Here is a 25688-nt window from a genome sequence, read left to right as displayed (position 1 = left end):
CCAGGTTTGACCATACACCCTGGAAGTTTCTTCCCTGTGTGACTGCTCCCCAGCCTCGTAGGCTGGCATCCGTAGTCACCAGGACCCAGTCCTGTATGCCGAACCTGCGGCCCTCTAACAGATGGGCACTCTGCAACCACCACAGGAGAGACAACCTTGTTCTTGGTGACAGTGTTATCCGCTGATGCATGTGCAGATGCGATCCGGACCATTTGTCCAGCAGATCCCACTGAAATATTCGTGCGTGGAATCTGCCGAATGGAATTGCTTCGTAAGAAGCCACCATCTTTCCCAGGACTCTTGTGCATTGATGTACTGACACATTTCCTGGTTTTAGGAGGTTCCTGACAAGTTCGGATAACTCCCTCGCTTTCTCCTCCGGGAGAAACACCTTTTTCTGAACAGTGTCCAGAATCATTCCCAGGAACAGCAGACGTGTTGTCGGTGTCAATTGAGATTTTGGAAGATTCAGAATCCACCCGTGTTGTTGAAGCACTACTTGGGTTAGTGCTACCCCGACTTCCAGCTGTTCTCTGGACCTTGCCCTTATCAGGAGATCGTCCAAGTAAGGGATAATTAATACGCCTTTTCTTCGTAGAAGAACCATCATTTCGGTCATTACCTTGGTAAAGACCCGAGGTGCCGTGGACAAACCAAACGGCAGCGTTTGAAACTGATAATGACAGTCTTGTATCACGAACCTGAGATACCCTTGGTGTGAGGGGTAAATTGGGACATGCAGATAAGCATCTTTTATGTCCAGGGACACCATGAAGTCCCCTTCTTCCAGATTCGCTATCACTGCTCTTAGTGACTCCATCTTGAACTTGAATTTCTGTATGTACAGGTTCAAGGATTTCAGATTTAGAATAGGTCTTACCGAACCGTCCGGCTTCGGTACCACAAATAGTGTGGAATAATACCCCTTTCCCTGTTGTAGGAGGGGTACCTTGATTATCACCTGCTGAGAATACAGCTTGTGAATGGCTTCCAATACCGTCGCCCTTTCTAAGGGAGGCGTTGGTAAAGCAGACTTTAGGAACCGGCGAGGGGGAGACCTTTCGAATTCCAACATGTAACCCTGAGATACTATCTGCAGGATCCACGGGTCCACCTGTGAGCGAGCCCACTGATTGCTGAAAATCTTTAGTCGACCCCCCACCGCTCCTGAGTCCGCTAGTAAAGCCCCAGCGTCATGCTGATGGCTTTGTAGAACCCGGGGCGGGCTTCTGTTCCTGGGCAGGGGCTGCTTGCTGCCCTCTCTTACCCTTTCCTCTGCCTCGGGGCAGATAAGACTGTCCTTTTGCCCGCTTGTTTTTATAGGAGCGAAAGGACTGCGGCTGAAAAGACGGTGTCTTTTTCTGTTGGGAGGAAGTCTGAGGTAAAAACGTGGATTTGCCGGCAGTTGCCGTGGCCACCAGATCCGATAGACCGACCCCAAACAATTCCTCTCCTTTATATGGCAATACTTCCATATGCCTTTTGGAATCCGCATCACCTGACCACTGTCGCGTCCATAAACTTCTTCTGGCAGATATGGACATCGCATTTACTCTCGATGCCAGAGTGCAAATATCCCTCTGAGCATCTCGCATATAAAGAAACGCATCCTTTAATTGCTCTAAAGTCAATAAAATACTGTCCCTATCCAGGGTATCAATATTTTCAGTCAGGGAATCCAACCACACTACCCCAGCACTGCACATCCAGGCTGAGGCTATTGCTGGTCGGAGTAAAACACCAGTATGTGTGTATATACTCTTCAGTGTAGTTTCCAGCCTCCTATCTGCTGGATCCTTGAGGGCGGCCGTATCAGGAGACGGCAACGCCACTTGTTTTGATAAACGTGTGAGCGCTTTATCCACCTTAGGGGGTGTTTCCCAGCGCGCCCTAACCTCTGGTGGGAAAGGGTATAATGCCAATAACTTCTTTGAAATTAGCAGTTTTCTATCGGGGTTAACCCACGCTTCATCACACACGTCATTCAATTCCTCTGATTCTGGAAAAGCTACAGGTAGTTTTTTCACCCCCCACATAATACCCCTTTTTGAGGTACCTGCAGTATCAGAGATCTGCAAAGCCTCCTTCATTGCCGTGATCATATAACGTGTGGCCCTATTGGAAAATACGTTTGTTTCTTCACCGTCGACACTAGATTCATCTGTGTCGGTACCTGTGTCGACTGACTGAGGTAAGGGACGTTTTACAGCCCCTGACAGTGTCTGAGACGCCTGAGCAGGTACCAACTGGTTTTCCGGCCGTCTCATTTCGTCAACTGACTTTTGTAATGTACTAACATTATCACGTAATTCCATAATTAAAGCCATCCATTCCGGTGTCGACTCCCTAGGGGGTGACATCACCATTACCGGCAATTGCTCCGCCTCCATACCAACATCGTCCTCATACATGTCGACACACACGTACCGACACACAGCAGACACACAGGGAATGCTCTTATCGAAGACAGGACCCCACTAGCCCTTTGGGGAGACAGAGGGAGAGTTTGCCAGCACACACCAAAAGCGCTATAAAATGTATATAAACAACCCTAAAAGGTGTTGTTTCTGTTATATGCGCTTTAAATATATAAATATCGCCAAATTATGCCCCCCTTCTCTTTGTTACCGTGTTTCTGTAGTGCAGTGCAGGGGAGAGTCCTGGGAGCCTTCCTCACAGCGGAGCTGAGCAGGAAAATGGCGCTGTGTGCTGAGGAGAATAAGCCCCGCCCCCTTTTCGGCGGGCTTTTCTCCCGGGTTTTGAGATATCTGGCCTGGGTTAAATACATACATATAGCCTCAATGGCTATATGTGATGTATTCTTTGCCATAAAAGGTATTAATTATTGCTGCCCAGGGCGCCCCCAGCAGCGCCCTGCACCCTCCGTGACCGTTCAGTGTGAAGTGTGTAGCAACAATGGCGCACAGCTGCAGTGCTGAAGAGCCTTCTGCCGCCTGTTTCCGGACCCACGATCTTCAGCATCTGTAAGGGGGATCGGCGGCGCGGCTCCGGGACGAACCCCAGGGTGACCTGTGTTCCGACTCCCTCTGGAGCTATGTCCAGTAGCCTAAGACTCCAATCCATCCTGCACGCAGGTGAGTTGAAAATCTCTCCCCTAAGTCCCTCGATGCAGTGAGCCTGTTGCCAGCAGGACTCACTGAAAATAAAAAACCTAAAAACTTTTTCTAAGCAGCTCTTTAGGAGAGCCACCTAGATTGCACCCTGCTCGGACGGGCACAAAAACCTAACTGAGGCTTGGAGGAGGGTCATAGGGGGAGGAGCCAGTACACACCATGTGATCCTAAAAGCTTGCTTTTGTGCCCTGTCTCCTGCGGAGCCGCTATTCCCCATGGTCCTGACGGAGTCCCCAGCATCCACTAGGACGTTAGAGAAATAAAAGATTAGTGTAGCAGATTTCGTCAGAGAAATTACCTGGCAAGATGAAGAACAGCTTCCACTACATTGGTGCCATCCTTTGCACTTGTCTCACAGAAGAGGGAGCTATAGGCCTGTATATAGAAGAACAATACATAAGAGTCATCTACAAGTACAGTGCATTATAAGACATCAGCGTCTCTGCTTACCATGGCCAGCTTTTCCCCTATTGCAGTTGGAATTCCCCTGCTCCCTTCTGCCCTCAAGTCTGTTTTATTGCCAATCAGCATCAGGGGTATAGGTTTATCACATGAATTCTGTAACAAGAGAGTAGTACATTGTGTGATCAGCGGCACAATATTACCTGCAGATGGTTTGTAACTGCATCTAAGTACAATGTGCGTTATATCCTCTTTATCCCGGCCCTGTCAGAACAGTGACATTTAGTTGTAGTACAACACACACCTAAATGTGTGGACAAAGCTGCGGCTATTTGGAATCTATTGTGAGAAATCCCTAATTCCCAGTATGTACAGGTGCATACACAGTACGATGTGTGCGTATGATTGACAATATAGTCAAAATCATAATAAAAGTTAGCACATATCGCACAGTGTGTATACAGCTTGCGATACCGATGCACGCTCCCGTGGGTGAAAGTCAGGTTGAGGCCACAGGATAAGATAAATAAAACTGATCAGCAGTACATAATCAATGTAATGGCGCTATCTAAGGTCTGTATAGCATTAGTGCGGCTGGTGTCCAGGACTGGATAAAACTTGTTAAGGAAATGATGGTCATGAAAGATTCTTGCTTTGGATTACCTGTATCATTATAATATAAGGTGATGTGATAAAGTAGCACTTCTCACTGTATACGTTAGAGAGAAGGGGGCCCATGCAGGCCTGTATGTATGAGGAGAAATCCAGGCAGGCCTCGGAGCACGACTCACACTTACATTTTAGCCAACATTTAATAGTTTTTTTTTTTAACCATGTAATGTAGCCTGTTGTCACACAGGGGGGACGCACCCCAAGGCACGGACTCCCCAGAGGATGGGTACTTTGTACCTGACCCACCCCCTCTCTGCACCTGTTCTTGCTGAAATCCTCCCACTGTCCCTGTCACATACCCTCCTATTCTTGCTTAACTAATCATCCCTGCTATTGTAACCATTCTGATTACCTGATTTGCTACAAGTTGCTCTATCCCCCACAGCCAGTGAAAAGCACCTTTAACAATCTATTCCTGGGGTAGGAGACATTTAGGGATATTTATGGTTTTGCTGATTACTATGTACAGTACATAATAAGTAGTCAGCCATAGGAACCATAATGGATTCGGTCATTTCACGCGTGCAGTTTAGAACTTTAGAAATGTTATGGGCAGCACCCTCCTTCCTTACACAAATTGGTCTGGTCATAGATAGTAGATATGAAATAGCTGTAGTCACATTATTTTCCATCTACAGATACCATAAAACAAGGGAACATACTTTGATCTCGTCAATCCACTGCCGTACATTGAGGAAACTGGATTCTGATGTGACATCATACATCAGCAACACCCCATGGGCTTTCCGGAAATAAGACTTTGCTATACTGCGGAACCTAAAAAAGGTGCAAAATATACACATCTGGCTTTATTAAAAAAATTCTACATTTAAATATATATATATTATTTAGAGAGAGAGAGAGAGCGAGCTACTAATACTTCTTTTTCTCTAACCACTTGCTCTATGAGCTGACATTCTCAGCATAACTAGGAATGAACTGCGTTTATATTTTTCTAACTAGCACATGATCTGGGTGTGGGAGGAATACAAAGATACAGTATAGGGGCTTGGCTTAATAAATAATAAATAAGATTTTAAACCTACCGGTAAATCTTTATCCCGTAGTCCGTAGAGGATGCTGGGACTCCGTAAGGACCATGGGGATAGACGGGCTCCGCAGGAGACATGGGCACTTTAAGAAAGACTTTGACTCTGGGTGTGCACTGGCTCCTCCCTCTATGCCCCTCCTCCAGACCTCAGTTAGAGAAACTGTGCCCAGAGGAGACGGACAGTACAAGGAAAGGATTTTTGTAATCCAAGGGCAAGATTCATACCAGCCACACCAATTACACCGTATAACTTGTGATATACTACCCAGTTAACAGTATGAAAAACAACATAGCATCAGTCCAAGACCGATGAAACCATAACATAACCCTTATGTAAGCAATAACTATATACAAGTCTTGCAGAAGTAGTCCGCACTTGGGACGGGCGCCCAGCATCCTCTACGGACTACGAGAAAAAGATTTACCGGTAGGTTTAAAATCTTAATTTTCTCTAACGTCCTAGAGGATGCTGGGACTCCGTAAGGAGCATGGGGATTATACCAAAGCTCCCAAACGGGCGGGAGAGTGCGGATGACTCTGCAGCACCGATTGAGCAAACAGGAGGTCCTCATCAGCCAGGGTATCAAACTTATAGAACTTTGCAAAGGTGTTTGACCCCGACCAAGTAGCAGCTCGGCACAGCTGTAGTGCCGAGACCCCTCGGGCAGCCGCCCAAGAAGAGCCCACCTTCCTAGTGGAATGGCCTTAACCGATTTTGGTAACGGCAATCCTGCCGTAGAATGCGCCTGCTGAATCGTGTTCCAGATCCAGCGAGCAATAGTCTGCTTTGAAGCAGTGCCGCCAACCTTGTTGGCTGCATACAGGACAAACAGTGCTTCTGTTTTTCTGATCCTAGCCGTTCTGGCCACGTAAATTTTCAAAGCCCTGACCACATCAAGGGACTCGGAATCCTCCAAGTCACGCGTAGCCACAGGCACGACAATAGGTTGGTTCATATGAAAGGATGAGACCACCTTAGGCAGGAATTGAGGACGGGTCCGCAATTCCGCTCTATCCATATGGAAAACCAGATAGGGGCTTTTATGTGATAAAGCCGCCAATTCCGAAACTCGCCTAGCCGAAGCCAAGGCTAACAACATGACCACCTTCCAGGTGAGATATTTCAACTCCACGGTCTTAAGTGGTTCAAACCAATGTGACTTAAGGAAACTTAACACCACGTTAAGGTCCCAAGGCGCCACCGGAGGTACAAAAGGAGGCTGAATATGCAGTACTCCCTTCACAAAAGTCTGTACTTCAGGTAATGAGGCCAATTCCTTTTGAAAGAAAATGGATAAGGCCGAAATCTGAACTTTTAATGTAGCCTAATTTTAGGCCCAAATTCACTCCAGTTTGTAGGAAGTGAAGAAAACGGCCCAGATGGAATTCTTCCGTAGGAGCATTCCTGGCCTCACACCAAGAAACATATTTTCTCAATATTCGGTGATAATGTTTAGATGTCACGTCCTTCCTAGCCTTTATTAGCGTAGGAATGACCTCATCTGGAATACCTTTTTCCGCTAGGATCCGGCGTTCAACCGCCATGCCGTCAAACGCAGCCGCGGTAAGTCTTGGAACAGACAGGGACCTTGTTGTAACAAGTCCTGCCTTAGAGGAAGAGGCCACGGATCTTCTGTGAGCATTTCTTGCAGATCCGGATACCAGGTCCTTTGTGGCCAATCTGGAACAATGAGAATTGTTCTCACGCCTCTTTTTTCTTATTATCCTCAACACCTTGGGTATGAGAGGAAGAGGAGGAAACACATATACCGACTGGAACACCCACGGTGTCACTAGGGCGTCCACAGCTACCGCCTGAGGGTCTCTTGACCTGGCGCAATACCTTTGTAGCTTTCTGTTGAGACGGGATGTCATCATGTCTATTTGGGGTAGTCCCCACCAACTTGCAATCTGCGCGAAGACTTCCTGATGAAGTCCCCACTCTCCCGGATACAGAGCGTGTCTGCTGAGGAAGTCTGCTTCCCAGTTGTCCATTCCCGGAATGAACACTGCTGACAGAGCGCTTACATGATTCTCCGCCCAGCGAAGAACTCTGGTGGCTTCCGCCATTGCCACTCTGCTCCTTGTGCCGCCTTGGCGGTTTACATGAGCTACTGCGGTGATGTTGTCTGACTGGATCCGAACTGGTCGATTGCGAAGTAAGATCTCCGCTTAACGTAGGGCGTTGTATATGGCCCTTAGTTCCAGGATGTTGATGTGAAGACAAGTCTCTTGACTTGACCAAAGTCCTTGGAAATTTCTTCCCTGTGCGACCGCACCCCAACCTCGGAGGCTCGCGTCTGTGGTCACCAGGATCCAGTCCTGAATGCCGAACCTGCGGCCCTCTAGAAGGTGAGCACTGTTTAGCCACCACAGGAGAGATACTCTGGCCCTGGGGGACAGGGTGATCCGCTGATGCAATTGCAGATACGACCCGGACCATTTGTCCAATAGGTCCCATTGGAAGGTCTTTGCATGGAATCTGCCGTATGGAATGGCTTCGTATGTTGCCACCATCTTTCCCAGAACTTGAGTGTAATGATGTACTGACACTTGTTTTGGTTTCAACAAGTTCATGACTAGAGTCATGAGTTCCTGCGCTTTTCCCTTCGGAAGAAAAACCCTTTTCTGGTCTGTGTCCAGAATCATGCCCAAGAAGGGCAGACGAGTTGTAGGATTCAGCTGCGACTTTGGAATATTGAGAATCAGTGAAAGTGATACGCTGCTCAGCAACTTCTCCCGTGATCTCGCTTTTATGAGGAGATCGTCCAAGTACGGTATAATTGTGACACCCTGCTTGCGCAGGAGCACCATCATTTCCGCCATTACCTTGGTGAAAATTCTCGGGGCCGTGGAAAGCCCAAACGGCAACGTCTGAAATTGGTAATGACAATCCTCTACCGCAAGTCTCAGGTACGCCTGATGAGGAGGATATATGGGGACATGCAGGTATGCATCCTTTATATCCAGAGACACCAAAAAAATCTCCCCCTTCTAGGCTGGCGATGACCGCTCTGAGTGATTCCATCTTGAACTTGAACCGTTTTAAGTAAAGGTTCAGGGATTTTAATTTTAAAATGGGTCTGACCGAACTGTCCGGTTTAGGAACCACAAACAGAGTTGAGTAGTACCCCTGCCCTCTTTGAAGCAGGGGAACCTCTACCACCACTTGTTGCAGACACAATTTGTGAATCGCATGTAACACTATCTCCCTTTCCAGGGGTTGTTTCGGTAGGGCCAATTTGAAAAACCGGCGAGGAGGCACTCTTCGAATTCCAGCTTGTAATCCTGGGAAACAATTTCTATTGCCCATGGATCCACCTGTGAGTGGACCCAGACGTGGCTGAACAGTCGAAGACGTGCCCCCACAGGAGCTGACTCCCTCAGGGGAGCCCCAGCGTCATGCGGTGTATTTAGCAGAGGCCGGGGAGGACTTCTGTTCCTGGGAACTAGCTGTGTTGTGCAGCTTTTTCCCTCTGCCCTTACCTCTGGCAAGAAAGGACGATCCACGTGCTCTCTTGTTTTTATTGGAACGAAAGGACTGCATTTGATAATGAGGCGCTTTCTTAGATTGTGAGGGAATATATGGCAAAAAATTAGATTTACCTGCCGTAGCTGTGGAGACGAGATCCGAGAGGCCCTCTCCGAACAATTCCTCACCCTTGTAAAGCAACAACTCCATATGCCTCAGATATTCGGCATCACCTGTCCATTGCATGTTCCACAGGACACGTCTAGCAGAAATCGACATAGCGTTGACTCTATATATGTTATATATATATATATATATATATCAGAAAGTTCAGCACTCACCAAAATAAGCTCACTTATCCTCACAACATCTAGGAATAAATGAATAAATGATGGGGGTTTAGTTAGTGAATTGGCCAATGCACGGAAGCCTGCACACCGCTCGCCAAGGTACCCCACCTTCATGCAGGTCCTACACTATCACAAAATAAAAACCTGGCAACTATAACCCCCATCATTTATTCATGCACCCCACCCTATTAGTGGCGAGTGCGGACACTGCACCCCACTTCTGGGGTGGCGAGTGCTGTGGTTTTCTATTTGTTTATATATATATATATATATATATATATATATATATGGACAACATCTTTTACATATAAAGATATAGATATATATATATATATACACATACTAGGGACAATAACATGGCATCCTTATCTAGGGTTTCAATCTCCGCTGATAAGGTATCTGTCTACGCTGCTACAGCGCTATAACCCCATGCCGACACAATCGCCGGTCTGAGTAGTGTATCAGAATGTGTGTAAATGGACTTCAAAGTACTTTTACTGCATGCTATCTGCAGGATCCCTGAGGATAGCTGTAAATTCAGCGCTACCTTTTGGGTAAACGTGTCAATGCCTTGTACACCCTAGGGGAAGATTCCCATCGTATCCTGGCCCCATTAGGGAAAGGATACTCCCTGAGAATTCTTTTTGGGAAGCTGCAGCTTCTTGTCTGGAGATTCCCGCTCTTTTTCTTCATGAGAGGAGGGAAATTTACCTCAGCTTTCTTCCCCTTAAGCATGTGTACCCTCGTGTCAGGGACAGATGAGTCATCAGTGATATGCAAAACCTCTTTTATTACAACAATCATATATTGAATACTTTTCTGCCAGTTTTGGCTGTAGTTTGCATTATCGTAGTCGACACTGGAGTCAGACTCCGTGACGATATCAGTGTCTATTATTTTGGATAGTGAGCGTTGTGAGACTCTGAAGGTCTCTGTGACATAGGGACAGACATGGGTAGATTCCCTGTCTGTTCTCTAATCTTTTGTGTAATAAATTCGTTTTAGCACTTAATTTCACATATCCAATCAGGCGTCGGCGTTGTCGACGGAGACACCACACACACATTTGCTCCATCTCCTCCTTAGGAGGGCCTTTTACCTCAGACATGTCAACACACACGTACCGACACACCAAACACTCAGGGAATGCTCTAGTGAAGACAGTTCCCCCACAAGGCCCTTTGGAGAGACAGAGAGAGAGTATGCCAGCACACACCCCAGCGCAATATGACCCAGGAAAAACACAGCGATTTAATGTTTACCCCGTAGCGCTGTTATTATTATCTGCGCTGAATTATGTGCCCCCCCTCTTCTTTAAAACCCTCTCTTCTACCGTGGTATAAGCAGGGGAGAGTCCGGGGAGCTTCCTCTCAGCGGTGCTGTGGAGAAAGACATGGCGCTGGTGAGTGCTGAGGGAGAAGCCCCGCCCCCTCGGCGGCGGGCTTCAGTCCCGCTAAAAGTGTAAAATTGTCGGGGGCTCATGCATATATACAGTGTCCAGCTGTATATATGCTCTCTTTTGCCAAATAAGAGGTTTATATTGCTGCCCATGGCGCCCCCCCCCCCTGCGCCCTTACAGTGACTGCCGTTTGTGAGGTGTATGGGAGCAATGGCGCACAGCTGCAGTGCTGTGCGTTACCTCAGTTTAGATCAATGAAGTCTTCTGCCGCCTCTGAAGATCTTTTCCTCTCATACTCACCCGGCTTCTATCTTCCGGCTCTGTGAGGAGGACGGCGGCGCGGCTCTGGGACGAACTCCAGGGTGAGACCTGTGTTCTGACTCCCTCTGGAGCTAATGGTGTCCAGTAGCCTAAGAAACAGAGCCCTGAAACTCAGAGAAGTGGGTCTGTTTCTCTCTCCTCAGTCCCACGATGCAGGGAGTCTGTTGCCAGCAGGCTCCCTGAAAATAAAAAACCTAACAAAAATGCTTTCTTACAGGAAACTCAGGAGAGCTCCTGAAATCCACCCAGCTCCTCTGGATACAGTATCAAACTGAGGTCTGGAGGAGGGGCATAGAGGGAGGAGCCAGTGCACACCCAGAGTCAAAGTCTTTCTTAAAGTGCCCATGTCTCCTGCAGAGCCCGTCTATCCCCATGGTCCTTACGGAGTCCCAGCATCCTCTAGGACGTTAGAGAAAATATATTACACATTGTATTTCATTTATTTAAAAGTCAAAGGCTTCATCCACACTTTGGTTGTCACCACCTACAGATGTGTCCTCATACATCTAGCCTCAATATGCCACGCAGAGCGAGATGCCTGGCGCGAGTGAGCTGCCAGGTACTGTGTAACACTGCCAGTGTTAGGTGTTTTTTTTTTTTTTTCTTCTTCATGAAATGCATCAAAGTTGCAACACAACGGTGATATGATATGCAATACTTGTATATCTGTGTGCGACTGAGTCGGTGTATGAAGCACAACAGAATCTTGCATGGAAAGAAGCAGTGGCCGCTGACTCATAGCACTCCGTATACAGATTCAGAGACTCGGCTGCACACAGATTACAAGTGTCGCATACCTAATTAATTCTGATATTATTTAAAAAAAAAAAAAAAAGACTGAAAGGGGCTGTTTTGCGCAACTGCAGCAATGATTAATCAGGACACAACTGTCTGTGTATGATACTAATCCTTATTCATACATATTAGAGAAAATTTATGTGAGAACCAGCTCAATCTCAGTACCGCCAAAACGGTTACTGGCTCATACAGATATTGACAAATTTGGTAGTATCCTTTCAGGTAAAAAGAATATTTTTAATAATAAAACAAATGAAAATGGGCAAAAATATTGGCCTTGTAAAATAATATTTTGTTGCACAATCTTTATTGCCAATCCCTGCAATTTTTGTAGTTCTTAATGATACTTCTGCACCTGTCAGCATGTAGTTTGGCCCACTCTTCCTGAGCAAACTGTACAGCTGTCTCAGGTTTGATGGGTGCCTTTCTCCAGATTGGATGTTTCAGCAATTCCTATAGATGTTCTATAGGATTCAGATCAGAGATTATAGTGTGCTAATTCAAAATAGTCCAATGTCCATTCTTGAGTGCTTTTAGCTGTGTGTTTTGAGTCACTACCCTGTTGAAAATCCATAAACTTCGACTAAGACAGATTTTGGACACTGGGCAGTAGGTTTCGCTATAGAATGCCTTGAGATTTCATTGTGCACTGCACAGATTCAATGCACTACATGCCAGATGCAGCAAAATATAACAAAGATTCTGTCATGTTTCACAGTAGCTATGGTGTTCCTTTGCTTGAAAGCTTCATTTTTTCATTTGAACATAGAGCTGATGTGACTTGCAAAAAAACTTTAGTATTAACCAATTTGTCCAAAGGACATTCTCCCAGAAGCATTGTGGCTTATCAATATGCAATATACCATTCTCACTATCATGTTTAATCTGGGGTCCGTTTTCCTCTTGCGGTAGTAACTAAGTAGGTTGACAACAGTCCCATGGACTTTACACTTCTTAATAATAATTGCTGTAATCAAAGATGCATCAAGCTGCTTGGAGATAGTGTTATAGCCTTTACCTTTAACATGCTTGCCTATAATTTTCTCTTTCTCCTCTCCTCACACAACTCTCTACTTTGCTTTCTCTGGTCCATGATCAGTGTGGTGCAAACAATGATACCAAACAGCAGAGTAACTACTTTTCTCCATTTAAGTAGGCTGAATGATTGAAAGGAAGATTGAGAACGTATGATGCTAATTCATGAAAGCAATTAGTTTGAAATAGCAATATAATCCAATTATTTGTAATCTTTTCTAAGAGGCACCAACAAATCTGTCCAGGTCACTTTAAAAAGATCTTTAGAGAATAAGCAAGAATTTATATATTTTCAGTTTCTTCTCTTTATTCTGTGACATAGCAAAGACATGAAGGCATACATTAAGCAAAAGCGTTTAAGAATATTACTTTTCAGAAGGAATGAAGCATTGTTTTAAAGAACTGTAAGGGTACCAACAAATTTGTCCACGTCTGTACATCAGATTTTTTAATTGATGGATTTAAAAAAAATATAAGTGAAACATTGTGGAAAGCTAAACTGGCTAGTCACAGTGCCAAAAACAGTCTCCACAACATAGAAATAAAGGTTTTACATGTACTTCATGTGACGGGTTAAGTTAAATATAGGCATCTCTATTTTTAAATTGAGTACAGTGTTCTTATCAATGCAGATAGGCACATAATTTCAATGTTTGCACTTACCTTTCTTGTCCAGCTGTGTCCCAGATCTGAAGTGTTGTATAATCTCCATCAACTAATAGTTTCTTCATATGAAAGTCAACTCCTAAATGTAAAGAGAAGGATTCTTAACTGACATGTTTATAGCAACTGGGGAGCTTAGACACTATTAGTAAAACATATCTGAAGATACAGAGGGATAACAGAAATACTCCGCAGTCACAGAGGTGATCTGCAAGGAAAAACAAACAGAACATCTAGGGCAAAGGTTTAGAGCTGGGTGAGAATAGCACAGTATGGCTCTTACTCAAACAAACCATATCTTCAGAAGGAACCACTTGCAGGCAATTAAATGGGACATGCCTGCATACAATATGGGACTGGCCTGCTTAGTCAGGAGTTTTGTTAGACCTGCTTAGTCAGGAACAGTTTTGTTAGACTTTGTGAATCAGTTAGTGGTGCCTGTATTATTAATGGGAGAGAGCGATGGAGGAGGTTGGAGGGAGGAGCCACCCATTTCCTCCATGATCCTGGCCACAATTCTCAACTCTGCTCACATTAGGACCTTCATCATTTTCAGGACCAGACTCATGTGGCCCTGAATCAGGCAATGCTTCTATTTGTACGTATGACAAAGCAACACCCTGGAAGACCCCACTCCTAACAATTTTTTATTCAAAAAAAGAAAAGAGGTTTCCTGACGGTTACACAATAATAATAATAATAATAATCATTACTATAAATAGAGTAGTATAATTGTTTCCCCTCAATTCAAGTCCATGGATATAAAGTGTAAACACTTCACTCAACCTAATGTGGTAGGAATGTCGCCTCGGAATTCATTCAAACACAGTCTTAGAAGGAAACTGGACTTCCCGGATCCAGCATCTCCAGCCAGCACGAGCCTATAAATTGGACTAGGGGATTGGGATCCTTCTCCTAAGACCAAACCTTCTTTCTGCATTGAACATAAGCACAATGTACATTTACACAATAAACAATAGCATTTACATTCAGATGGAAAACACAGAACACAAAACATAAAGGCCCTTCCAGCAGATGACTCGCATTAGCGCAAATGCATTTCACTCACTTTTGGTGTAAATGCAGGAAGTCGCCTTTTTGAAGAAGCAGAGGAACCACTGCGGCTTACGGGTCGAGACGGACTCCATTTGGTTCTACCATCAACTTCTGATCTGGCCTCCAGTGTCTGGTAAAGTGAATTCAACATAAAAACAACACTTCATTGCCTATATAGTATGTAAAAAGGCATCCGCACCAGCTGTGCATGGTCACCCTTTGGGCATGTGCCAACAACAAACCAGTTACCTCTGCTTCAGAATTCACATAAGAAACACTTCCTTCCCAGGGCTCGTTGGAGCTGTGGCTGTGTTCACTGCCAAATTCACTGGCGGAGCTATCCACATCACTGTATCCAATGCTGCGAGGCAGGGACACTCCACTTTCATTGCATTTGTTGGCCCACTTGGCTACATCAGAAAACCGGTGGTATGGATCATCCTCTGTGGCATAGCTGTGGAGAAAGTCAGAGTAGGAGGGTGACATTCGGCATAAATTGTTATTTTACATAAAATGCTCAAGACAGTAACATGAAAAAAGCAACGCACGCTTGATTCTACAGCTGTTCTAATTCATTTGTGTTACTGGTGGAGCTTTGTGTGTAAATGTTGGTCAGTAAGCGGCAGATTAAACAGGAGTTTCATACATCCATAACTCCTATAATAGACAAATATAATGCAAATTATTGCTAATAATATTGTACGGTGAAGAAATATGTGATTGATTAAAACCACCTAATTATTTTTATTATTATTTTTGTGATGCAACAATGTCTGCAAATCTTTTAATACCATAGGTACATTTACATGTACATTGTGCTGGGGAGTTTTTGTAGAGATGTTACCCTTCAGAAATGTTTCTTAGGGTATGAGGAGATGAAAGGCTGCTCATGATTGGGTGGCCTATTATTACGTAGGCGGGCTTACCAGACAAACTCATTTTGATTTGGGAGCTTCTTATAACCATTACTCTACATTAGGGTGCAAACACAGTATAAAACATATTGTGGATAATATTTTTATATCAGAATAAAATAAATGGGACACTGTTATTTACATTTATATATGAGAAGATGTTTAATAATTATATGGGGGCACCATTTTTATAAAACAATGTTAATTTGTAATATGAGACAATGTTAATAAGAAAGCTAAAATGCAGCATGGATGGTGTAATGGTTAGCATTACTGCCTCACAGCACTGAGGCCATGGCCCTAACTGTGTAGCGCTTGTATATTTGCACCGTGCTTGCGTGGGTTTCCTCTGGGTACCTCGGTTTCCTCCCACACTCCAAAAATAAACTGGTAGGTCAATTGGCTCCCAACAAACAATTTACCCTAGTGTTTAAGTGTGTGCGCATGTACATGGGCAGACTAGATGGGCCAAGTGGTTCTTATCTGATGTTTCTTGCTCTTGTTTTTTATTAACGAACAGAGGCATGGTTATCTACTTTAATTCCCTGGCACCGACCAGTATATATACCCAGGGGACCTGAAAAGATGCTAAGCAGAATAGTTTATTATAGAAAGAGAGAAAGATTTAGTACTATCTAAACATTAATAAATGGCAGTTTACCCTAAATACACTCGGCTTGCAATAAACCACGCGCAGTTTAGTTTAGAGTCAGTGCACATCAACGAATATCATCAGTGGTTTTATTTAAACCCTCCAAATTGCTGAATAGTACTGTAAATCTAGAGGCTTGGGGGCAAAATCTCCTTAGTAAATTTAGCCCACAGTGTAGAAAGGACCCTATTTATGTGAGCTTACAGTCCACTGGATATTAGTTAGTTTCAGCAACTTAAAATCTGGATCCTTTTTGTTTAGCAAGGAGTCCAATTATTTGAACACTATCTCCACTGCTATTTTTCAGCAGGAACTCAGTTCCTGAACCTCTCATTAAATAGGACATAATCAGGAACTGGGTTCCTGAACATGTCCTGAGCCAAAATGTGTTTCCCATAAGATACGTTTTATTTTAAAGTCCATTTTGAGTGCCTTCTTTTCTAAAAACGATCACTTTTTTAATAACTCCACCCCCAGACCTGTAGTTCCTGAAACTATTTTCCAGAAAAATAGTACTATCTCCATTTGTAAAGGAAGTCCTTATTTTTTTAAATTTATATCCTACCTGCTGTAAGTAATCACAGGTGCTTCCTTTTGAGGATTGGGAGAAGAATGCTGAAAAGGAAGAAATCACATTTTATCACAATGAAAGCCAATCAATTCCTTTCGTTCTACAGCAGATTTTCTGTACCTTTTTCCTTAACTGCAAACGTATGGACAGAAGCAAAATTTATACCTTTAAAGGTTTACTAAGTGCTTGTAAATCTTACCCAAATACCTCTTATATATAAACCATAGGATGAAATATTAGGGTCACTGTCCTAATATAGTGTAAACTAAACAAATCACTGTTCCCTATAAGAGCATGGAGCACTTTATTTTGAGGAAGGAAACAGACATAACTCAGAGGACTGCTTTCTGTCACCTTGCCTTGATTGCCTTTCTATGATAATAAGGCCTTTTTCTGAAAACAATCACCCTTCTTTAAAGATTCAAATATGCTTATAAATCGGTCTAGAATTCCTTAGGCCAGAAAGAACCATATAGGTTGAACAAACTTCAAACTATATGGATTAGAAGAAATTAGGATCAATCAAATGCATAAATCACACTCAAAAAGAGTTTATGAAGCCTCTGTATACATTCATTTATCCCCTCTAAAAAGTAATGGTATAATGTGACAAGGATATATACATTCTCCGTTAGGAAGGAAACTATAGGAATGAGCTACATCTTTATAGAAATCAATATACAGAAACCAAGTTTTTCATGTATACGTGCAGAAGATAACGTGTAACTAAGGCAAAGTCTGATGTGCAAGACGGCGTTTATGGTATATTTTGATGCATAGAAATGGTCTAGGGTGACAAAGCAAACACAAAAAAGGAAAAGTGTAATACAGATCATCTAAACAACACGCCTTTTTCTGTGAGGTTACAGAGAAGAAGGCCAAGGGCAAAGACGACAAAAAGTAAAAGCTGAACAAATCAGTTTGCAGTCAGCCTGCTGCTGGTAAATTGTCCAATTAACTTTCCCGAGGCAATACTCTGTACAAAAGAAATTCTGCTTCTACTTTTACATTTTATATCAAAATGAAAAATTGTCTTGCATGTCAGATTTCTGTATGTATTGAAATACCTGTTTGATCAGTAAGCACTGTGTTTTCTCATAAAATAAAATATAGATTTGATAATATTCTGTATTTGTGCACTTGAAAGAGTAATTTCTTAAAATGTGCAATAGGCAGTTTTTAATGAGAGGCACTCAATATCCCGACACTCTGCATACCGGCGCCGGAATACCAACTACTATTCTCCCTCCTGGGAGAATAGTTGTCGTCATTATCCCGATAACTAACGATAGTTGTCGTATCCTGACAATAGCTGTCGGTATCCGCGACACCCCTGGAGGGAGAATAAATAGCGTTAGCGCGCCACCATGCCCGCAGCGTGGAGAGTGCAGTGAGCCCGCAAGGGGCTCTTTTGCGCACGCCCCGCTGCTGGCATTCTGGAGGCCGGGATCCTGGCGCCGGTATATTGTAGTACACCCATTTTTAATATTGCCACATTAAAACAGTAAAAATTTTGGCTTACAGTAACTAATAACTATAATAATACAAATAATATACTAACAATCCTATATAATAAATGGGTAAGGCTGCTGCTCACCTGTTATGTGCGCCGGCGGCCACTAGAGGCCGCCACACAGACCAAATGACTCACAGCTAAAAGTGAAAGTGATACTGCAGGGAGGCTTGTGGTATGCGTCACGCGGTCAGGAGACCGGCGGTCAAATACAGACGCCGGGATCCCGGCAGCAGAATCCCGTCAGGGGGGGGGGGGGGGGGGGAGGCGAGCGCAACAAGCCCCTTGCGGGCTCGGCGGCAACCGCATTCCCACTCTATGGGTGTCGTGGACACCCACGAATGGGAATAGTTCCTGTTGGTCGGCATGCCGACCGTCGGGATTGTGAGGGGGCGGGATGTAGGGGGAAGTTATGTGACCGTCGGTCTCCTATTCGCCGGTCCCAGGAATACATCCCTGCAGGGAGATGTTCCAGCCTCCTAACCTTCTGCTGCTAATACTAATAATACAGGTTCGGTATGATATCCCGCAGCACGGGAGGCCGAATGTCATATTGATATCGGCATCCCGAGCGGTGGAATGCCGGCAGGGGGGCGAGCGCATACCAATAATTCTGATCTGACTGTTTCATACTTGCTGCATACTGGAGAAGGGGCAAGGGAGGGGGAGAGAGAGAGAGGGGGTGGGACAGATAGGGACTGGGGAGAGTGGAGTGGTAGGGGCAGATAGGGACAGTGGAGAGAAAGAGATGCAGATTTGTTCAATATAGTATTACATACATAATACAGCCACTGGAGGGCGCCCAACAGAGCTCCGTTCGACATACGGTATCCGGACTCCAGGTCGACAACAAAAAGGTCGACACACCTTAGGTCGACGCCAATTGGTCGACACCTTACGTCGACATGGACAAATTGTCGACATGGACAAAAGGTCGACATGGAACAAGGTCGACATGGAAAAAGGTCGACATGGAAAAAGGTCGACATGGAAAAAGGTCGACGTGAGTTTTTCACAATTTTTTTCTTTTTTGGAACATTTTCATACTTAACGATCCACGTGGACTACGATTGGAACGGTAATCTGTGCCGAGCGAAGCGGAGCGAAGGCACCATGCCCGAAGCATGGCGAGCGAAGCGAGCCATGCGAGGGGACGCGGTGCACTAATTGGGGTTCCCGGTCACTCTACAAAGAAAACACAAAAAAAACATTAAAAAACTCATGTCGACCTTTTTCCATGTCGACCTTGTTCCTGTCGACCTTTTGTCCACGTCGACCTAATGTGTGTCGACCAATTGGTGTCGACCCAAGGTTTGTCGACCTTTTTGTTGTCGACCTGGAGTCTCAGACCCTCGACATACACACCACTATGTACACTGCACCCCCATCCTCTTTCATATTCTGCAACCCCCCACCATATACTGCCTCTATATACACTGCACCCCCATGCCCCTCCATATAGTGGCCCCTATAAACCGGGCACCCCCCTCCTCCATATACTGCTCTTGCCATATACTGCATATTTTGCCCCCCTCCTCCATATACAGCAGGTTGCCACCCCGGGACTCAGCAACAGGTTAGCAGCAGTAACCAGGAAACCGATGCAGGAACAACCAGACGGACCCGCAGCACTCAGCATAGAGGCACCGGGGACACGTGTGGTCACTTTTTTGGCAGTGGAGAAGGTGAATCAGTCTGGCAGGAGGGGCGAGACCCTATGTGGGGTGAGCAGTTCTGTGACCAGGAGGAGAAGGGGTCGGAGCTGGTGCTGCAGATGATGCAAGTGAGGAGGAGGCAGATAATCGGCTCAGCTACTTTATATATACTACACGCCGTCAGAGGGGTGGGGTCCTTTGCAGGGACCAGTGGGTTTACACTTGTCAGTACTGGTGTCTAGAGTACAGCATGATTATAGCCTGCCCATTACAGATATACAGCATGTATATACAGAAAAGGCTAATGCCACCCACACACACTCAGACTGACAGAGCCCCGGCTCCCAGCAGCAGGACTTCCAGAAATCCGCCAAGCTCCGGTGTGAGTAGTGACTGTATCCCCTATAATCCGGCCCTGGTGTCCATCATTTTGACGGGCTTTTACCTAATAATAATAATAATAATAATAATAGTAGTGAGATAGATTTAGGGGAATTTAGTCAGACCAGGTGGGTTCCACTTATATTTATTTGAAGGTGAGTGCACACTGGTCAGTTTTCGAAGAAAGTTAGGGAGTGACACAGATATTTTGGGGATAGATTTCATTCCATGGAGAAAAGTGCTTCTCATGCAGCACTGACAATGACATGTGCTATTCTTTGGGGAGCACATTTTATCACAGTTCTGCACAAATGCTGTGTGCGTGCTCATTTCATAGGAAACAGTGATCCCCTCGTATGCAGGCATCTATACTGTATAGGCAGATTAAAAATAAGATTTTAAACCTACCGGTAAATCTTTTTCTCCTAGTCCGTAGAGGATGCTGGGGACTCAGTAAGGACCATGGGGATAGACGGGCTCCGCAGGAGACATGGGCACTAAAAAAGAACTTTAGGTATGGGTGTGCACTGGCTCCTCCCTCTATGCCCCTCCTCCAGACCTCAGTTAGAGAAACTGTGCCCAGAGGAGACGGACAGTACGAGGAAAGGATTTTTGTTAATCTAAGGGCAAGATTCATACCAGCCCACACCATCCACACCGTATAACTTGGGATATACGAACTAGTTAACAGTATGAAACAACACAGCATCAGTCCGAGACTGATCAAAACTGCAACATAACCCTTATGTAAGCAAAAACTATATACAAGTCTTGCAGATGTAGTCCACACTGGGACGGGCGCCCAGCATCCTCTACGGACTAGGAGAAAAAGATTTACTGGTAGGTTTAAAATCTTATTTTCTCTTACGTCCTAGAGGATGCTGGGGACTCCGTAAGGACCATGGGGATTATACCAAAGCTCCCAAACGGGCGGGAGAGTGCGGATGACTCTGCAGCACCGACTGAGCAACAGGAGGTCCTCCTCAGCCAGGGTATCAAACTTGTAGAACTTTGCAAAGGTGTTTGAACCCGACCAAGAAGCAGCTCGGCACAATTGTAATGCCGAGATCCCTCGGGCAGCCGCCCAAGAAGAGCCCACCTTCCTAGTGGAATGGGCCTTTACCGATTTTGGTAACGGCAATCCAGCCGTAGAATGAGCCTGCTGAATCGTGTTACAGATCCAGCGAGCAATAGTCTGCTTCGAAGCAGGAGCGCCAACCTTGTTGGCTGCATACAGGACAAACAGTGCTTCTGTTTTCCTGACCTGAGCCGTTCTGGCCACGTAAATTTTCAAAGCCCCGACCACATCAAGGGACTCGGAATCCTCCAAGTCTCGCGTAGCCACAGGCAACACAATAGGTTGGTTCATATGAAACGATGAAACCACCTTAGGCAAGAATTGAGGACGGGTCCGCAATTCCGCTGTATCCACATGGAAAACCAGATAGGGGCTTTTATGAGACAAAGCCGCCAACTCCGACACTCGCCTAGCCGAAGCCAAGGCTAACCACATGACCACTTTCCAAGTGAGAAATCTTAATTCCACCGTTATTAAGTGGTTCAAACCAGTGCGACTTAAGGAAACTCACCACCACATTAAGGTCCCAAGGCGCCACCGGAGGTACAAAAGGAGACTGAATATGCAGCACTCCCTTCACAAAAGTCTGTACTTCTGGGAGAGAAGCTAATTCCTTCTGAAAGAAAATGGATGGGGTCAAAATCTGAACCTTAATGGAGCCTAATTTTAGGCCCAAATTCACTCCAGTTTGTAGGAAGTGAAGGAAACGGCCCAGATGGAATTCTTCCGTAGGAGCATTCCTGGCCTCACACCAAGAAACATACTTCCGCCATATACGGTGATAATGTTTAGCTGTCACATCCTTCCTAGCCTTTATCAGAGTAGGAATGACCTCATCCGGAATGCACTTTTCTGCTAGGATCCGGCGTTCAACCGCCATGCCGTCAAACACAGCCGCGGTAAGTCTTGGAACAGACAGGGTCCCTGTTGTAACAGGTCCTTTCTTAGAGGAAGAGGCCACGGATCTTCTGTGAGCATTTCCTGCAGATCCGGATACCAGGCCCTTCGCGGCCAATCTGGAACAATGAGAATTGTCTGTACTCCTCTTCTTATTATTATTCTCAACACCTTGGGGATGAGAGGAAGAGGAGGAAACACATAGACCGACTGGAACACCCACGGTGTCACCAGGGCGTCCACAGCCACCGCCTGAGGGTCTCTTGACCTTGCGCAATACCTCCGCAATTTCTTGTTGAGGCGGGACGCCATCATGTCTATCTGGGGCAGTCCCCACAGACTTGCAATCTGTGCGAAGATCTCCTGATGAAGTCCCCACTCTCCTGGATGTAGATCGTGTCTGCTGAGGCAGTCTGCTTCCCAGCTGTCCACTCCCGGAATGAACACTACTGTCAGTGCGCTTACATGATTTTCCGCCCAGCGAAGAATCCTGGTGGCTTCCGCCATTGCCACTCTGCTCCTTGTGCCGCCTTGGCGGTTTACATGAGCCACTGCGGTGATGTTGTCTGACTGAACCGGTAGGTCGCGAAGCAAAGTCTCCGCTTGACGAAGGGCGTTGTATATGGCCCTCAGCTCCAGGACGTTGATGTGAAGACAAGTCTCCTGGCTTGACCAAAGACCTTGGAAGTTTCTTCCCTGCGTGACTGCTCCCCAACCTCGGAGGCTCGCGTTCGTGGTTACCAGAATCCAGTCCTGAATGCCGAACCTGCGACACTCTAGAAGGTGAGCACTCTGCAGCCACCACAGAAGAGATACCCTGGCCCTGGGGGACAGGGTGATCATCCGATGAATCTGTAGATGTGACCCGGACCACTTGTCCAGTAGGTCCCATTGGAAAGTCCTCGCATGGAACCTGCCGAATGTAATGGCCTCGTAAGACGCCATCATTTTTCCCAGGACTCGAGTGCAGTGATGCACTGACACCTGATTTGGCTTCAATAGGTCCCTGACTAGAGTCATGAGTTCCTGGGCCTTTTCTATCGGAAGATAAACCCTTTTCTGGTCCGTATCCAGAATCATGCCTAAGAAGGTCAAACGAGTCGTAGGAACCAACTGTGACTTCGGGATATTGAGAATCCAGCCGTGTTGCTGTAACACCTTCAGTGAAAGTGACATGCTGTTCAACAACTGCTCTCGTGATCTCGCTTTTATGAGGAGATTGTCCAAGTATGGGATAACTGTGACACCCTGCTTGCGCAGGAGCACCATCATTTCCGCCATTACCTTGGTGAAAATCCTCGGGGCCGTGGAAAGCCCAAACGGCAGCGTCTGAAATTGGTAATGACAATCCTGTACCGCAAATCTCAGGTACGCCTGATGAGGTGGATATATGGGAACATGAAGGTATGCATCCTTTATGTCCAGGGATACCATAAAATCCCCCCCCTTCTAGGCTGGCGATGACCGCTCTGAGCGATTCCATCTTGAACTTGAACCTTTTCAAGTATAGGTTCAAGGATTTTAAATCTAAAATGGGTCTGACCGAACCGTCCGGTTTCGGGACTACAACAGGGTTGAGTAATACCCCCTCCCTTGTAGAAGCAGGGGAACTTTGACCACCACCTGTTGAAGACATAGTTTGTGAATTGCGTTTAAAACTATCTCCCTTTCTGGGGGAGAAGCTGGTAGGGCCGATTTGAAAAACTGGCGAGGAGGCACCTCTTCGAATTCCAGCTTGTAAACCCTGGGAAACAATTTCTATTGCCCAGGGATCCACCTGTGAGTGAACCCAGATGTGGCTGAAAAGTCGAAGACGTGCCCCCACTGGGGCAGACTCCCTCAGCGGAGCCCCAGCGTCATGCGGTGGATTTTGTAGAGGCCGGGGAGGACTTCTGCTCCTGGGAACTAGCTGTGGTTGGCAGCTTCTTCCCTCTGCCCTTACCTCTGGCAAGAAAGGACGATCCTCGTACTCTCTTGTTTCTATGTGACCGAAAGGACTGCATCTGATAAGGTGGCACTTTCTTAGGCTGTGAGGAAATATAAGGCAAAAAATTTGATTTACCTGCCGTAGCTGTGGAAACCAGGTCCGAGAGACCTTCCCCAAACAATTCCTCACCTTTGTAAGGTAAAACCTCCATATGCCTCTTTGAGTCGGCATCACCTGTCCATTGTCGGGTCCATAGGACTCGTCTAGCAGAAATCGCCATAGCATTGACTCTAGAACCCAGTAGGCCAATGTCTCTTTGAGCATCTCTCATATATAAGACAGCATCTTTAATATGACCCAGGGTCAATAAAATGGTGTCCTTATCCAGGGTATCAATATCCGCCGATAAGGTATCTGTCCATGCTGCTACAGCGCTACAAACCCAAGCCGATGCTAACGCCGGTCTGAGTAAGGTACCAGAATGTGTGTAAATGGACTTCAAGGTAGCCTCCTGCTTGCAATCAGCAGGATCTTTGAGGGTAGCCGTATCTTGGGATGGCAGCGCTACCTTTTTGGATAAGCGTGTCAACGCTTTGTCCACCCTTGGGGAAGATTCCCACCGTATCCTGTCCTTAGTCGGGAAAGGATGCGCCATAAGAATCCTTTTGGGAATCTGCAGTCTCCTGTCTGAAGATTCCCAAGCCTTTTCAAATAACTCGTTCAGCTCATGAGATGGGGGAAAAGTTACTTCAGGTTTCTTTTCCTTATACATGTGTACCCTCGTGTCAGGGACAGGGGGGTCCTCTGTGATATGCAGTACATCCTTTATTGCAACAATCATATATTGAATACTTTTAGCCAATTTTGGCTGTAACTTTGCATCATCGTAGTCGACACTGGAGTCAGAATCCGCGTCGGTATTAGTGTCTACTATATGGGATAGTGGGCGCTTTTGAGACCCTGAAGGTCCCTGCGACATAGGGGCAGGCAGGGCTTGACTCCCTGTACATTCCTTGGACTCAGCTTTGTCCAACCTTTTGTGCAATAAATTCACATTAGCACTTAAAACATTCCACATATCCAACCAGTCAGGTGTCGGTGTTGCCAACGGAGACACCACACTCGTTTGCTCCACCTCCTCCCTAGGAGAGCCTTCTACCTCATACATGCCGACACACGCGTACTGACACACCACACACTCAGGGAATCCTCTTATCTGAAGACAGTTCCCCCACAAGGCCCTTTAAGAGAGACAGAGAGAGAGTATGCCAGCACACACCCAGCGCTAATGACCCAGGAAAAAACACAATATGTTTACCCAGATAGCGCTGTTATCAGCAATCTGCGCCAAATTATGTGCCCCTCCCCTTCTTTAAAACCCTCTTTCACCGTGGTAAACAGGGGAGAGTCCGGGGAGCTTCCTCTCAGCGGTGTGCTGTGGAGAAAATGGCGCCGGTGAGTGCTGAGGAACAAGCTCCGCCCCCTCAGCGGCGGGCTTCGGTCCCGCTGAAAATATTCAAACAACTGGCGGAGGATCTCTTATATACAGTGCCTAGCCTGTATATATCGTTTTTAGCCAGATTGGAGGTTCCTATTGCTGCCCAGGGCGCCCCCCCTGCGCCCTGCACCCTTACAGTGCCTGCCGTGTATGTGTTGTATGGGAGCAAAGGCGCGCAGCGTTACCGCTGCGCGTTACCTCAGTGAAGATCTGAAGTCTTCTGCCGCCTCTGAAGTCTTCTTTCTTCAC

At 45.9% G+C, this 25688-nt stretch overlaps 1 protein-coding gene across 1 annotated transcript in view; it reads right to left on the bottom strand.

Annotated features, from left to right (window-relative positions):
- LOC134931961 (ras and EF-hand domain-containing protein-like) overlaps window positions 1-25688 on the bottom strand; it is a 94645-nt gene that overhangs the window by 4925 nt on the left and 64032 nt on the right. The window contains exons 9-16 of the mRNA XM_063925871.1: window positions 16485-16534; window positions 14603-14807; window positions 14367-14483; window positions 14084-14231; window positions 13298-13379; window positions 4871-4985; window positions 3585-3692; window positions 3433-3509 (exon numbers count right to left, since the gene is read on the bottom strand). Of these exons, the coding sequence (XP_063781941.1) occupies window positions 3433-3509; window positions 3585-3692; window positions 4871-4985; window positions 13298-13379; window positions 14084-14231; window positions 14367-14483; window positions 14603-14807; window positions 16485-16534 (902 nt within the window). The remainder of the gene's footprint in view (window positions 1-3432; window positions 3510-3584; window positions 3693-4870; window positions 4986-13297; window positions 13380-14083; window positions 14232-14366; window positions 14484-14602; window positions 14808-16484; window positions 16535-25688) is intronic.

This window comes from Pseudophryne corroboree, chromosome 6 (assembly GCF_028390025.1).
Source record: "Pseudophryne corroboree isolate aPseCor3 chromosome 6, aPseCor3.hap2, whole genome shotgun sequence".
Taxonomy (NCBI): Eukaryota; Metazoa; Chordata; class Amphibia; order Anura; family Myobatrachidae; genus Pseudophryne; species Pseudophryne corroboree.
Note: the sequence above shows the minus strand (reverse complement) of the source record. Positions and strands in the feature narration are given on the sequence as shown.